General features: G+C 58.5%; 4 protein-coding genes across 4 annotated transcripts; all 4 read left to right on the forward strand.

Annotated features, from left to right (window-relative positions):
• Positions 1-626: 626 nt before the first annotated feature.
• LOC138734232 (centriolar and ciliogenesis-associated protein HYLS1-like) lies at positions 627-2,076 on the forward strand. The gene is made up of 3 exons (XM_069881806.1): positions 627-636; positions 1,231-1,412; positions 1,471-2,076. The coding sequence occupies exons 1-3, from the start codon at positions 627-629 to the stop codon at positions 2,074-2,076; spliced, it is 798 nt and encodes a 265-aa protein (XP_069737907.1).
• A 1,049-nt stretch (positions 2,077-3,125) lies between these two features.
• LOC138734233 (centriolar and ciliogenesis-associated protein HYLS1-like) lies at positions 3,126-4,532 on the forward strand. The gene is made up of 3 exons (XM_069881807.1): positions 3,126-3,135; positions 3,687-3,868; positions 3,933-4,532. The coding sequence occupies exons 1-3, from the start codon at positions 3,126-3,128 to the stop codon at positions 4,530-4,532; spliced, it is 792 nt and encodes a 263-aa protein (XP_069737908.1).
• A 331-nt stretch (positions 4,533-4,863) lies between these two features.
• On the forward strand, positions 4,864-7,031 carry LOC138734234 (centriolar and ciliogenesis-associated protein HYLS1-like). Its single transcript, XM_069881808.1, has 3 exons — positions 4,864-4,876; positions 6,186-6,326; positions 6,388-7,031. Exons 1-3 carry the CDS (start codon positions 4,864-4,866, stop codon positions 7,029-7,031), a joined length of 798 nt encoding a protein of 265 aa, XP_069737909.1.
• Positions 7,032-9,395: 2,364 nt separating this feature from the next.
• Positions 9,396-12,599, forward strand: LOC138734256 (ATP-dependent RNA helicase DDX25-like). Its single transcript, XM_069881843.1, has 3 exons — positions 9,396-9,596; positions 9,759-9,950; positions 11,883-12,599. The coding sequence occupies exons 1-3, from the start codon at positions 9,467-9,469 to the stop codon at positions 11,942-11,944; spliced, it is 384 nt and encodes a 127-aa protein (XP_069737944.1). The 5' UTR covers positions 9,396-9,466; the 3' UTR covers positions 11,945-12,599.
• The last annotated feature ends 1,758 nt before the right edge of the window (positions 12,600-14,357 follow it).

A 14,357-nucleotide genomic window follows, 5' to 3' on the forward strand; every position in this document is an offset into this window, starting at 1 on the left:
AATCATGGAATGGCTTGAGTTTGAAGGGACCTTAAAGAACATCCAACCTGGCCTTGAACCCCTCCAGGGATGGGGCAGCCACCCCTGCTCTGGGCAACCTGGGCCAGGGCCTCCCCACCCTCAGAGTGAAGAATTTCTTCCTAATGTCTAATCTAAATCTTCCCCCTTCCAATTTAAAACTGTTCCCCCTTGTCCTATCCCGGCACTCCCTGATTAAAAGCCCCTCCCCAGCTTTCCTTGAGTCCCTTTCAGTACTGGAAGCTACTCTAAGGTGTCCTAGGAGCCTTCTCCAGGCTGAACAACCCCCACTCTGTCAGCCTGCCTCATAGCAGAGGTGCTCCAGGCCTTGGATCATCTCTGTGGACCTCCAGGAGTTGGGGGTTCCTCACAGGGTGGGGGGTCTCTCCTGGGATGAGATGTGGATTCCTCCTAGGTGTCGAGAGCTCCCTCCCGGCATCTGGGGATCCCTTATAGGGTGGGGTGGGGGGAATCCCTCCCTGTTTGCATGCTCTGCCCAGTTTTGGAGGCCTCATCCAGGTTTAGGGGGTCCCATCACAATTTGGGGAGATCCCTCCTCATGTTTGGGGCCCCTCCTGGGATGCAGGGTTCTGTCATGGTTTGGGGTGATGCTTCCCAGTATTTGGGGCTCCCTCACAGGTTTTGGGGTCCTTCCCACAGCTTCAGGCTCCCTCCTGGCATCTAGGGCTCCCTCTCAGGATCCAGAGGGTCTGTCCTGGGATTTGGAGGATCCCTCCTGAATCGAGGCTCCTGCCCAGTTTTGGAGGCTCAATCCTGCGTTAGGGGGTTCTGTCATGGTTTGGGGAGATCCCTCCCATGTTTTGCAGACCCTCACGGTGCTTGGGGCTCCTCCCAGTTTGGGGGGTTGCTCCTGATGTTTGAGGCTCTCTCCTGGGTCCTTCCCGGAGTTTGGGTGTCCCTTACGGAGGGGGAAATCCCTCCTGGTTTGGTTTGGCAGTCCTACCCAGTTTTAGGGGCTTCCTTCTGTATTAGGGGATACTATCATGGTTTGGGGACATCCCTCACAGGGTTAGGGTTCCCTCCTGGTATTTGGGGCTCCCTTCCAGGATTCACGGGGTCCTTCCTGGAGTTTGGGGCTCCTTCCCTGGTTTTCGGGTCCCCCCCTGGGATTCAGGGGGTCCTCCTGGGGGTTTGGGGCTGCCTCCTCATTGTTTGGGGAGATCCCTCCTGGTGTTTGGGGCTCCCTTCTAGGGGGCCGGGCGCTGGGGGACCCCTCGCCCTCCACTGCCGTCCTGGTGCTGAGCACCCACAGCGGCTTGCGGGGCCGGGATTTTGTCTGCGCGGCCGCCCACCCGCTACGGGCCAACGGCGCCGAGTGCCGCCTCCGGCTGGGTAAGCCGGATTCGAAGCGGGCGTCCCCTCCTTGGGCCACGGTGACACAGGGGGGTCACAGGTCTAGGGGTGCAATCAACCCTTCTGGCATTTCCTGAGGATCAGAGGGGAAGCAGGAGGATGGTCATGAAAAGAAAGGTGCTGAGGCACAGACCTGATGGAGGAGTGGAGGTCTTTGACGAGTCGGGGAGCAGCACCAACACCCGGAGCCTGAGGCAGAAGATGCTTCATCATAGGCCAAGCCCAGAAGACAGCATCTCTGAGGGGGAAATAGAGTCAAGCAACACCTCCCATCCCTGGTGGCCCCGCAGGGACAGCCCCTGCTTTCTCCCTGCGGATTTGGGGAGCCAGAGCTCTCATGATTCTCATTACAGAGCTGCAGCAGAACAACCCAAGTCCTTCATTCCTCCGCGGTTCGAGCTGCTGGGCCGTAACCGGGGGAAAACTGACTGCGTGGCCAAATATTTTGAATATAAACGAGATTGGGAGAAATTTGGAATCCCAGGGGAGGATCGGTGGAAAGAAGTGCGCTGGGGCATCCGGGAGAAGATGCTCTGTGAGCCCGAGCTGCCCCACCGTCCGCAGCACCTCCCCATCCCCAACAACTACACCGTGCCCACGGAGAAGAAGAGAGCTGCCCTGTGCTGGAAGGTGCGCTGGGACCTGGCCAGGGGCCTCCTGCCGGAGAAAACCACTCCCTGGTAGCACCTTGAGCCCTGCTCCTTGCCTGTGAGCCGGGAACTGAGCACCAGCTGCTTTTATCCGCCTCAAAGTCCTCGATAATTTCTAAAAATCCCGTTTTTTGCATTTCAAGTGGGCTAAGTCCTACTATTCAAACTTTTTCCAGCACTTCAGAAAAGTGGGCTGGGTGGAGATCCCAGTTCCCCCGTTGCATCCTGTGATGCTGCTTCCCGAGCTCTGACTGGAAGCTCTGAGAAGCTGGCACCAAGAACCCCACGGCCTGCAGGACCCTTTGGATATCGCAGGAACAAGACTGCAGGGAGCCTGGGGATTTGGGGCAGGGAACAGACCCTGCATGAGACACCAAGGTTGTTACATCTGTGATGCCTCAGGAATTCCTTTAATAAAGTGTGTGAAAAGACTTATGGTCTGTGGGCTATTTTATAGAATCATGGAATGGCTTGAGTTTGAAGGGACCTTAAAGAACATCCAACCTGGCCTTGAACCCCTCCAGGGATGGGGCAGCCACCCCTGCTCTGGGCAACCTGGGCCAGGGCCTCCCCACCCTCAGAGTGAAGAATTTCTTCCTAAGGTCTAATCTAAATCTTCCCCCTTCCAATTTAAAACTGTTCCCCCTTGTCCTATCCCGGCACTCCCTGATTAAAAGCCCCTCCCCAGCTTTCCTTGAGTCCCTTTCAGTACTGGAAGCTACTCTAAGGTGTCCTAGGAGCCTTCTCCAGGCTGAACAACCCCCACTCTGTCAGCCTGCCTCATAGCAGAGGTGCTCCAGGCCTTGGATCATCTCTGTGGACCTCCAGGAGTTGGGGGTTCCTCACAGGGTGGGGGGTCTCTCCTGGGATGAGATGTGGATTCCTCCTGGGTGTCGAGAGCTCCCTCCCGGCATCTGGGGATCCCTTATAGGGTGGGGTGGGGGGAATCCCTCCCTGTTTGCATGCTCTGCCCAGTTTTGGAGGCCTCATCCAGGTTTAGGGGGTCCCATCACAATTTGGGGAGATCCCTCCTCATGTTTGGGGCCCCTCCTGGGATGCAGGGTTCTGTCATGGTTTGGGGTGATGCTTCCCAGTATTTGGGGCTCCCTCACAGGTTTTGGGGTCCTTCCCACAGCTTCAGGCTCCCTCCTGGCATCTAGGGCTCCCTCTCAGGATCCAGAGGGTCTGTCCTGGGATTTGGAGGATCCCTCCTGAATCGAGGCTCCTGCCCAGTTTTGGAGGCTCAATCCTGCGTTAGGGGGTTCTGTCATGGTTTGGGGAGATCCCTCCCATGTTTTGCAGACCCTCACGCTGCTTGGGGCTCCTCCCAGTTTGGGGTGTTGCTCCTGATGTTTGAGGCTCTCTCCTGGGTCCTTCCCGGAGTTTGGGTGTCCCTTACGGAGGGGGAAATCCCTCCTGGTTTGGTTTGGCAGTCCTACCCAGTTTTAGGGGCTTCCTTCTGTATTAGGGGATACTATCATGGTTTGGGGACATCCCTCACAGGGTTAGGGTTCCCTCCTGGTATTTGGGGCTCCCTTCCAGGATTCACGGGGTCCTTCCTGGAGTTTGGGGCTCCTTCCCTGGTTTTCGGGTCCCCCCCTGGGATTCAGGGGGTCCTCCTGGGGGTTTGGGGCTCCCTTCTAGGGGGCCGGGCGCTGGGGGACCCCTCGCCCTCCACTGCCGTCCTGGTGCTGAGCACCCACAGCGGCTTGCGGGGCCGGGATTTTGTCTGCGCGGCCGCCCACCCGCTACGGGCCAACGGCGCCGAGTGCCGCCTCCGGCTGGGTAAGCCGGATTCGAAGCGGGCGTCCCCTCCTTGGGCCACGGTGACACAGGGGGGTCACAGGTCTAGGGGTGCAATCAACCCTTCTGGCATTTCCTGAGGATCAGAGGGGAAGCAGGAGGATGGTCATGAAAAGAAAGGTGCTGAGGCACAGACCTGATGGAGGAGTGGAGGTCTTTGACGAGTCGGGGAGCAGCACCAACACCCGGAGCCTGAGGCAGAAGATGCTTCATCATAGGCCAAGCCCAGAAGACAGCAGCTCTGAGGGGGAAATAGAGTCAAGCAACACCTCCCATCCCTGGTGGCCCCGCAGGGACAGCCCCTGCTTTCTCCCTGCGGATTTGGGGAGCCAGAGCTCTCATGATTCTCATTACAGAGCTGCAGCAGAACAACCCAAGTCCTTCATTCCTCCGCGGTTCGAGCTGCTGGGCCGTAACCGGGGGAAAACTGACTGCGTGGCCAAATATTTTGAATATAAACGAGATTGGGAGAAATTTGGAATCCCAGGGGAGGATCGGTGGAAAGAAGTGCGCTGGGGCATCCGGGAGAAGATGCTCTGTGAGCCCGAGCTGCCCCACCGTCCGCAGCACCTCCCCATCCCCAACAACTACACCGTGCCCACGGAGAAGAAGAGAGCTGCCCTGTGCTGGAAGGTGCGCTGGGACCTGGCCAGGGGCCTCCTGCCGGAGAAAACCACTCCCTGGTAGCACCTTGAGCCCTGCTCCTTGCCTGTGAGCCGGGAACTGAGCACCAGCTGCTTTTATCCGCCTCAAAGTCCTCGATAATTTCTAAAAATCCCGTGTTTTGCATTTCAAGTGGGCCAAGTCCTACTATTCAAACTTTTTCCAGCACTTCAGAAAAGTGGGCTGGGTGGAGAACCCAGTTCCCCCGTTGCATCCTGTGATGCTGCTTCCCGAGCTCTGACTGGAAGCTCTGAGAAGCTGGCACCAAGAACCCCACGGCCTGCAGGACCCTTTGGATATCGCAGGAACAAGACTGCAGGGAGCCTGGGGATTTGGGGCAGGGAACAGACGCTGCATGAGACACCAAGGTTGTTACATCTGTGATGCCTCAGGAATTCCTTTAATAAAGTGTGTGAAAAGACTTATGGTCTGTGGGCTATTTTATAGAATCATGGAATGGCTTGAGTTTGAAGGGACCTTAAAGAACATCCGACCTGGCCTTGAACCCCTCCAGGGATGGGGCAGCCACCCCTGCTCTGGACAACCTGGGCCAGGGCCTCCCCACCCTCAGAGCGAAGAATTTCTTCCTAATGTCTAATCTAAATCTTCCCCCTTCCAATTTAAAACTGTTCCCCCTTGTCCTATCCCGGCACTCCCTGATTAAAAGCCCCTCCCCAGCTTTCCTTGAGTCCCTTTCAGTACTGGAAGCTACTCTAAGGTGTCCTAGGAGCCTTCTCCAGGCTGAACAACCCCTACTCTGTCAGCCTGCCTCATAGCAGAGGTGCTCCAGGCCTTGGATCATCTCTGTGGACCTCCAGGAGTTGGGGGTTCCTCACAGGGTGGGGGGGCTCTCCTGGGATGAGATGTGGATTCCTCCTGGGTGTCGAGAGCTCCCTCCCGGCATCTGGGGATCCCTTATAGGGTGGGGTGGGGGGAATCCCTCCCTGTTTGCATGCTCTGCCCAGTTTTGGAGGCCTCATCCAGGTTTAGGGGGTCCCATCACAATTTGGGGAGATCCCTCCTCATGTTTGGGGCCCCTCCTGGGATGCAGGGTTCTGTCATGGTTTGGGGTGATGCTTCCCAGTATTTGGGGCTCCCTCACAGGTTTTGGGGTCCTTCCCACAGCTTCAGGCTCCCTCCTGGCATCTAGGGCTCCCTCTCAGGATCCAGAGGGTCTGTCCTGGGATTTGGAGGATCCCTCCTGAATCGAGGCTCCTGCCCAGGTTTGGAGGCTCAATCCTGCGTTAGGGGGTTCTGTCATGGTTTGGGGAGATCCCTCCCATGTTTTGCAGACCCTCACGGTGCTTGGGGCTCCTCCCAGTTTGGGGGGTTGCTCCTGATGTTTGAGGCTCTCTCCTGGGTCCTTCCCGGAGTTTGGGTGTCCCTTACGGAGGGGGAAATCCCTCCTGGTTTGGTTTGGCAGTCCTACCCAGTTTTAGGGGCTTCCTTCTGTATTAGGGGATACTATCATGGTTTGGGGACATCCCTCACAGGGTTAGGGTTCCCTCCTGGTATTTGGGGCTCCCTTCCAGGATTCACGGGGTCCTTCCTGGAGTTTGGGGCTCCTTCCCTGGTTTTCGGGTCCCCCCCTGGGATTCAGGGGGTCCTCCTGGGGGTTTGGGGCTGCCTCCTCATTGTTTGGGGAGATCCCTCCTGGTGTTTGGGGCTCCCTTCTAGGGGGCCGGGCGCTGGGGGACCCCTCGCCCTCCACTGCCGTCCTGGTGCTGAGCACCCACAGCGGCTTGCGGGGCCAGGATTTTGTCTGCGCGGCCGCCCACCCGCTACGGGCCAACGGCGCCGAGTGCCGCCTCCGGCTGGGTAAGCCGGATTCGAAGCGGGCGTCCCCTCCTTGGGCCACAGTGACACAGGGGGGTCACAGGTCTAGGGGTGCAATCAACCCTTCTGGCATTTCCTGAGGATCAGAGGGGAAGCAGGAGGATGGTCATGAAAAGAAAGGTGCTGAGGCACAGACCTGATGGAGGAGTGGAGGTCTTTGACGAGTCGGGGAGCAGCACCAACACCCGGAGCCTGAGGCAGAAGATGCTTCATCATAGGCCAAGCCCAGAAGACAGCAGCTCTGAGGGGGAAATAGAGTCAAGCAACACCTCCCATCCCTGGTGGCCCCGCAGGGACAGCCCCTGCTTTCTCCCTGCGGATTTGGGGAGCCAGAGCTCTCATGATTCTCATTACAGAGCTGCAGCAGAACAACCCAAGTCCTTCATTCCTCCGCGGTTCGAGCTGCTGGGCCGTAACCGGGGGAAAACTGACTGCGTGGCCAAATATTTTGAATATAAACGAGATTGGGAGAAATTTGGAATCCCAGGGGAGGATCGGTGGAAAGAAGTGCGCTGGGGCATCCGGGAGAAGATGCTCTGTGAGCCCGAGCTGCCCCACCGTCCGCAGCACCTCCCCATCCCCAACAACTACACCGTGCCCACGGAGAAGAAGAGAGCTGCCCTGTGCTGGAAGGTGCGCTGGGACCTGGCCAGGGGCCTCCTGCCGGAGAAAACCACTCCCTGGTAGCACCTTGAGCCCTGCTCCTTGCCTGTGAGCCGGGAACTGAGCACCAGCTGCTTTTATCCGCCTCAAAGTCCTCGATAATTTCTAAAAATCCCGTGTTTTGCATTTCAAGTGGGCCAAGTCCTACTATTCAAACTTTTTCCAGCACTTCAGAAAAGTGGGCTGGGTGGAGAACCCAGTTCCCCCGTTGCATCCTGTGATGCTGCTTCCCGAGCTCTGACTGGAAGCTCTGAGAAGCTGGCACCAAGAACCCCACGGCCTGCAGGACCCTTTGGATATCGCAGGAACAAGACTGCAGGGAGCCTGGGGATTTGGGGCAGGGAACAGACGCTGCATGAGACACCAAGGTTGTTACATCTGTGATGCCTCAGGAATTCCTTTAATAAAGTGTGTGAAAAGACTTATGGTCTGTGGGCTATTTTATAGAATCATGGAATGGCTTGAGTTTGAAGGGACCTTAAAGAACATCCGACCTGGCCTTGAACCCCTCCAGGGATGGGGCAGCCACCCCTGCTCTGGACAACCTGGGCCAGGGCCTCCCCACCCTCAGAGCGAAGAATTTCTTCCTAATGTCTAATCTAAATCTTCCCCCTTCCAATTTAAAACTGTTCCCCCTTGTCCTATCCCGGCACTCCCTGATTAAAAGCCCCTCCCCAGCTTTCCTTGAGTCCCTTTCAGTACTGGAAGCTACTCTAAGGTGTCCTAGGAGCCTTCTCCAGGCTGAACAACCCCCACTCTGTCAGCCTGCCTCATAGCAGAGGTGCTCCAGGCCTTGGATCATCTCTGTGGACCTCCAGGAGTTGGGGGTTCCTCACAGGGTGGGGGGTCTCTCCTGGGATGAGATGTGGATTCCTCCTAGGTGTCGAGAGCTCCCTCCCGGCATCTGGGGATCCCTTATAGGGTGGGGTGGGGGGAATCCCTCCCTGTTTGCATGCTCTGCCCAGTTTTGGAGGCCTCATCCAGGTTTAGGGGGTCCCATCACAATTTGGGGAGACCCCTCCTCATGTTTGGGGCCCCTCCTGGGATGCAGGGTTCTGTCATGGTTTGGGGTGATGCTTCCCAGTATTTGGGGCTCCCTCACAGGTTTTGGGGTCCTTCCCACAGCTTCAGGCTCCCTCCTGGCATCTAGGGCTCCCTCTCAGGATCCAGAGGGTCTGTCCTGGGATTTGGAGGATCCCTCCTGAATCGAGGGTCCTGCCCAGTTTTGGAGGCTCAATCCTGCGTTAGGGGGTTCTGTCATGGTTTGGGGAGATCCCTCCCATGTTTTGCAGACCCTCACGGTGCTTGGGGCTCCTCCCAGTTTGGGGGGTTGCTCCTGATGTTTGAGGCTCTCTCCTGGGTCCTTCCCGGAGTTTGGGTGTCCCTTACGGAGGGGGAAATCCCTCCTGGTTTGGTTTGGCAGTCCTACCCAGTTTTAGGGGCTTCCTTCTGTATTAGGGGATACTATCATGGTTTGGGGACATCCCTCACAGGGTTAGGGTTCCCTCCTGGTATTTGGGGCTCCCTTCCAGGATTCACGGGGTCCTTCCTGGAGTTTGGGGCTCCTTCCCTGGTTTTTGGGACCCCCCTGGGATTCATGGGGTCCTCCTGGGGGTTTGGGGCTGCCTCCTCATTGTTTGGGGAGATCCCTCCTGGTGTTTGGGGCTCCCTTCTAGGGTTTGGAGAGATCCCTCCCGGTTTGGGGACTCCCTCTTGGCTTTGGAGCCGCCTCCTGGGATGAGAGATGGATTCCTCCCAGCACTTGGTGGGCCCCTCCTGGGATTTGGGGGGCAGCTCCCAGGCTGGAGGGGAGGCTCCCTCCTGGGATTTGGGGGTCCTTTACAGGGTAGGGGGATCCCTGCTGATTTGGGGGTTCTGCAAAGTTTCGGGACTCCTTCCCAGGTTTTAGGAATTTCTTACAGGGTGGGAAAGGCCCCTCTGGGGACGGAGCTGGATCCCTGCCCGCTGGGGCCCCTCCGGAGAGAAGAGCAACAAAGCTGGTGAAAGGGCTGGAGAACAGGCCTTATGAGAAGCGGCTGAGAGAGCTGGGGGTGTTTAGCCTGGAGAAGAGGAGGCTGAGGGGAGACCTCATTGCTCTCTACAACTACCTGAAAGGACGTTGTAGAGAGGAGGGTACTGGCCTCTTCTCCCAAGTGACAGGGGACAGGACAAGAGGGAATGGCCTCAAGCTCCGCCAGGGGAGGTTTAGGTTGAACATCAGGAAAAAATTTTTCACAGAAAGGGTCATTGGGCACTGGAACAGGCTGCCCAGGGAGGTGGTTGAGTGTTAAAAAGCACCAGGAGGTCCCTCGAAAGGAGCAGGAGACTCAAAACAGGGGGAAATAGCAGTGAAGGGTTGGCTGGGAGGGAGCAGAGCGGTGGGAGGGCTGCTGCGGAACCTCAGCCTGCCTCTCGCCACACCTCAGACTCGGAGGAGTGCGAGCTGGCTGGCGGCGGAGATGAGCCAGGACGGGCACCAAGTGGCGATGCTGACAGCGGAGCTGACGGTGCCGCAGCGGGCCAACATCATCCAGCGCTTCCGCGAAGGAAAGGAGAAGGTCCTCATTGTCACCAATGTCTGCGCCAGAGGTACCTCTGGAAAACCCAGTGCCCCTTGCAATTCCGAAGGGGGTGAAACACACCTCCTGGCATCTGCTGCTTCTGGTGGCAGCATGGCTTAAGGCAGGGATCCTACGGGATATGTTGGGCCCAGGGAGCCTTTCCCGCAGCCCTGATCTCACTGTTTCTCAGGGATCGATGTGCAGCAAGTCACCATCGTGGTGAACTTCAGCCTCCCCACCTCTCGGAGAAGAAACGAGCCAGATTTTGAGACCTATCTCCACCGCATCGGGCGAAGTGGACGCTTTGGGAAGAAGGGCATCGCCTTCAGCATGGTGGAAAGCTGTAACGTGGGGCTTGTGCACAAGATAGAGGAGTATTTCCGTAAGCATTCACATGTATCTGCCTCGCTGGGATAGGTTCTGGGACTGGTGATCTCCCTTCAGCTCATTTCCCATCTGCAAAGGGACCTTATTGGGCTGCTCTTCTCCCTGGGCGTGTCTTACTCGGCACAGGCACCAGGTGGAGCCTCCCTTCTGTCCCCCTTGCCCTTTGAGGGGGTTTTTATCCATAGCAGACGTTTTCAGAGAAACAGAATCACAGAATGTCCTTAGTGGGAGGGGACCCCCAAGTCTCATCAAGTCCAACTCCTGTCCCTGCACAGGACAACCCCACAATTCACACTGTAGGGCTGGGGGCGTTGGCCAAACACTTCTGGAATATTGTCAGCCTTGGGATTGCTTCCCTGGGAGCTGTTCCTGCGCTCCACCACCCTCTGGGGGAAGAACCTTTTCCCAATGTCCAACCTAACCCTGCCCTGGCATCTTCATGCCATGCCCTCATGTCCAGAGGGAAGAGCTCAGTGCCTGCTCCTCCTCCTCCCCATTGAGGAAGCTGCATAGCGCGATGAGGTTTCTCTTCAGTCTCATCTTTTCCAGGCTGATCAGACCAAGGGACTTCAGCCACTTCTCATACACTTCCCCTCTAAACTCTTAAACTCTGTGCCCTCCTCTGGACACTCCAGCAGCTTTAGATCCTTTTTATCCTGTGGCTCCCAAACTGTCCCCGGTGCTCAAGGTGGGGCCCCAGTGCGGAGCAGAGCGGGACAATCCCCTCCCTCGCTTGGCGAGCGATGCCGTGCTGGATGCACCCAGGACGTGGTTGGCTGCCAGGTCACTGCTACCTCGTGGCCGACTTGCCATGGACCAGAACCCCCTGATCCCTTTCTGCAGGGCTGCTCTCCAGCCTCGCGCTCCCCGGGCTGTCCGTCCATCCGTGTCCCAGGGGCAGAACAAGGCCCTCGCCCCAGTTAAACTCCCTGCGGTCGTGATTGCCCATCTCTCCCGTTTGTCCGATCCCTCTGCGGGGCCTCTCTGCTCTCTGGGGTGTCAGCAGCTCACCCACTTCCATGACATCCCCAAACTGAGTTATTAAACCTTCCAGTCCCGCATCCAGGTAATTTCTGAGAATGCTGAGGAGCGCTGGCCCTGGGATGAACCCCGCGGAATGCCACTAGGGACTGGTCGCCAGCCTGATGTGACCGCAGTCACTGTGACGCTTTGATCCAGCCCCTCAGCCCGTTCTCCCCACCCAGCACTGTGTGTCCAGCTGGCCACTGGGCCGTTTGTTCAGTAGCCTGAGATTTTGTGTGTGACTTGCCAGGGCCTTCACAGGTACCTGGTTTGCCTCAGCACCGCTTTTCACTTCCCTCCTTCAGGCATTTTATCTGCCTTTTCCCTGTCCCAGGGCAGCTGGTACCTGGCTGAGCTCAGCCCGGTTGTGGGAGTGAAGTCAGCCTTGGCCAAAGCAGCCCACTGCGGGATTCCCGCGGGATGAAAATCCAGCGGAAGAATGCCCAGACTTTTGCTTTTTAATGCTGTGACGTTGGGATTTGAGGGCTGGGGGTGCCTGATGAGATTAACGAACCTCCCCTGTCCTGCATCGGTTTGGAGGTGGGAGGAGAGGGTGGGAGCGGCTTTGGAAACCGATTGGGACATGCTGCTTCTGGCTTGGGACCTCTCACTTTCGGACAAGGTGCTTCTGGCTTAGGGCTCCTCTCTCGGACACGCTGCTTCTGGTTTGGGGCACTTCTTGCTTTCAGAGTCCAGGCCACTGCACTCCCTCACTTGGCACTGTGCCTTCTCCCAGTTTCCTTGGCTGTTGCTTGAGGGCCGTGGACTGGAAATCCCACCCACACAGGAGCGTTCCCACCCATGCCTGTGCACGCAAGCGGCACAAATGCCAGCTCACCGGCGGCCGGGCTTTGGTTTTACCAGCTCGTGCCCAACACTGGCAATTTTTGTTTCCTTCCTACAGAGACCAAGATCAAGGAGCTGGACCCAGATGACATGGATGAGCTCGAGAGGCTGGAAAACTGAGTGAGGACCAGGGGTGTGCTGCCCCCCCGTCCCAGTTTTGGTTCAGGAACAGAAGGAAAAGTTACAGGGGAAGATGTTCCAGTTCTCTTAAGAGTTTCCCCACATAGTTTGGCTTTGTTGGGATGCTGGGAGGAGGCAGGGGAGCCCTCAGCCCCAGCGGTTCTTGTCCCTGGTTTTGTTCTGGTTCTGTGGCCGAGGTTTTCAGAGCCCTGGCTCTGCAGGGTGGGAGGAATCCCCATGGCGCTCGGCTTGGGGTGATGCTCCTCAGCGGCACCTCTGGATGCGCTCAGAGTGGTCAGGAAACGGGGAAGCAGCAGGAGCTGGCTCCAGAACTCCGCTGCTTGTCTCCAGGCAGCAGCGACAGGTACCTTTCTGCCACAAAAACCTGGAGAAAAAGCTCAGAAAGAAAGAATGGGGAGAAAAGCGGAGTTGTTAGAAAACGGAATAACGGGCTCTCGCTAGGTGGCGGCAGGAGCTGCTGTCGCGGAGCCCGAGTGGAGCAGTTTGGGGACTGGAAGAGCCGGGAGCTCGTGGGCTGCTGGGCAGGGGTCAGGGGTTGTCCCTTCGCTGTCACCAAGCCTGTCTCTAACAGAATGGAATTAAATCCTTGCTAGGGTGGTGGTGTTCCTCCTGTGCAACAGGAATTTGGAATTTATCCCTACGCTCAGTGCAGACGTGTTTTTATTGGCTCCAAGTGTTGACGGTTGTGTCCTTAGCCACCAACATCCCCTGCTCCCCTTGCTTCAGCTTTCCCAGTTGCTTTACAAACCTGACCTGTCCAGGCAGAAACTGTGCCCGGAGCCGTCTGGCAGCAGCTCGGGGAGCAAAGCCTCAGCTGGCTCTGTAGCCCCCCGGGCCCGGCTTTACCCCACAGTGGGCGTTCGATCCCCAAACCTCTTTGCAGGCAGCCTCACACTCTTGGTTTGCTCCGGATGAGCCCCTTCCTCAGTGGACACAGGCTCTGGGGGTGGGATCTGGCCCGCAGACCCCTCTGGTTGGGGCGCTCCCCCTGCGTTGTGTTACAGCCTGGCTGCCCCCATGAATGTTTTATGGGCTGGGGCTGCTGTGGAGAGGGAGACGAAATATCAAACCCCGCTTGCCGCCCGGCTTCCCCAGCTCCCAGACCCCGCATGCTCCGCCACGGGGCTGTGGGAGCCTATTTTCCCTTCCTTTGGCCATAAAACAGAGGCTGGGGGGGTGAGTGTGGGACAGGGATCAACCCCCACCCCTGGGGGATGGAGGCGATGCTGCCGCTCCTTGAGCGAGCGCGCCTGTCCTCAGCCCTGAGATTGCAGGGACCGAGGCCGGTGGCAGCACCAGGTTCCTTCCAGCCCGCACGAGCAGGCTGATAAATAATTAACGGTTAATCAGGGCAGGGCTTAATTCCCCAGGGGAAACCAGAGAAGAGGTTGGCGCGGAGAGCGCAGCCCTGCTTCGCCATCGCTCCGCGCTGCTGGACATGGCGCCATGGCACGAGGCTGGGCAGCGCCGCACTGGAGGGGACCGTGGGCGCTGTGGCTGCTGCCGGTGCTGGCAGGGGGTGAGCAGAGCCCCCGAGCCCCGGCTGCCCGGGCGCAAGCGGGCCCTGACCCCGCTGCCCCCCGGCAGGGCAGCCGCTGGCGGCCGGAGAGGCGGGCTACGAGGAGTGGGCAGTGACGGGGGTTCAGGGCCGTGCGGTGGAGCTGAGCTGCGGGCGTGTGGCGGCGGCACCGCCGGCTGTCGTCTTCTGGAGTTTCGTGGCGGAGCCGGAGGGCTCAGGGCCGCCGCGGGCAGTGGCCGTGGGCTCAGGCAGAGAGGTGGCAGTGGCCCCCGGCGCGGGGACGCTGGGCAGGGTGACCCTGCGCAACGGGACGCTGGAGCTGCGGGAGCTGCGGGCGGCCGCCCAGGGGCGATTCCTCTGCCAGGGGCTCTTCCCGGAGCATGGGCGACTCCACGTTGGCTACGCCGCTGTCCTCTTGCGCGTCTTGGGTAAGCACTGGCCGATGGCCACCGTCGCGTTCCCGGGGATCCCTGCGCTTGCCCGTGAGCCCTAGAGTCTTTCACAGGCCAGCAGTGTGTGCTGCTGGCCACTGAAGAGCCTGCTAGCCCATGGGAGTCTTCCACTGGCCAGTGTAGCGTGCTCCTGGCCAATGAAGAGCTCAGTAGCCACTGAAGGGCCCCACTACTCACTGAAGCGCGCCACTAGCCAGTGTAGAGCTCTGCTAGCCAACACAGCGGCTTGCAGCCAGTGCAACACTCCACTAAGCAGGAAAGCACCCCATTAGCCAACGTGGCACCCCACGAGCCAACGTAGTGCTGTGCTAGCCAACAGCATCACACTAGCCAACATAGCACCCCACAAGCCAACGTAGCACTGGGCTAGCCAACACGGCAGCACACTAGCCGACATAGCATTCCACTAGCTGAAGTAGCT

This window comes from Phaenicophaeus curvirostris, unplaced genomic scaffold, assembly GCF_032191515.1.
Source record: "Phaenicophaeus curvirostris isolate KB17595 unplaced genomic scaffold, BPBGC_Pcur_1.0 scaffold_69, whole genome shotgun sequence".
In the NCBI taxonomy this organism is placed as follows: domain Eukaryota; kingdom Metazoa; phylum Chordata; class Aves; order Cuculiformes; family Cuculidae; genus Phaenicophaeus; species Phaenicophaeus curvirostris.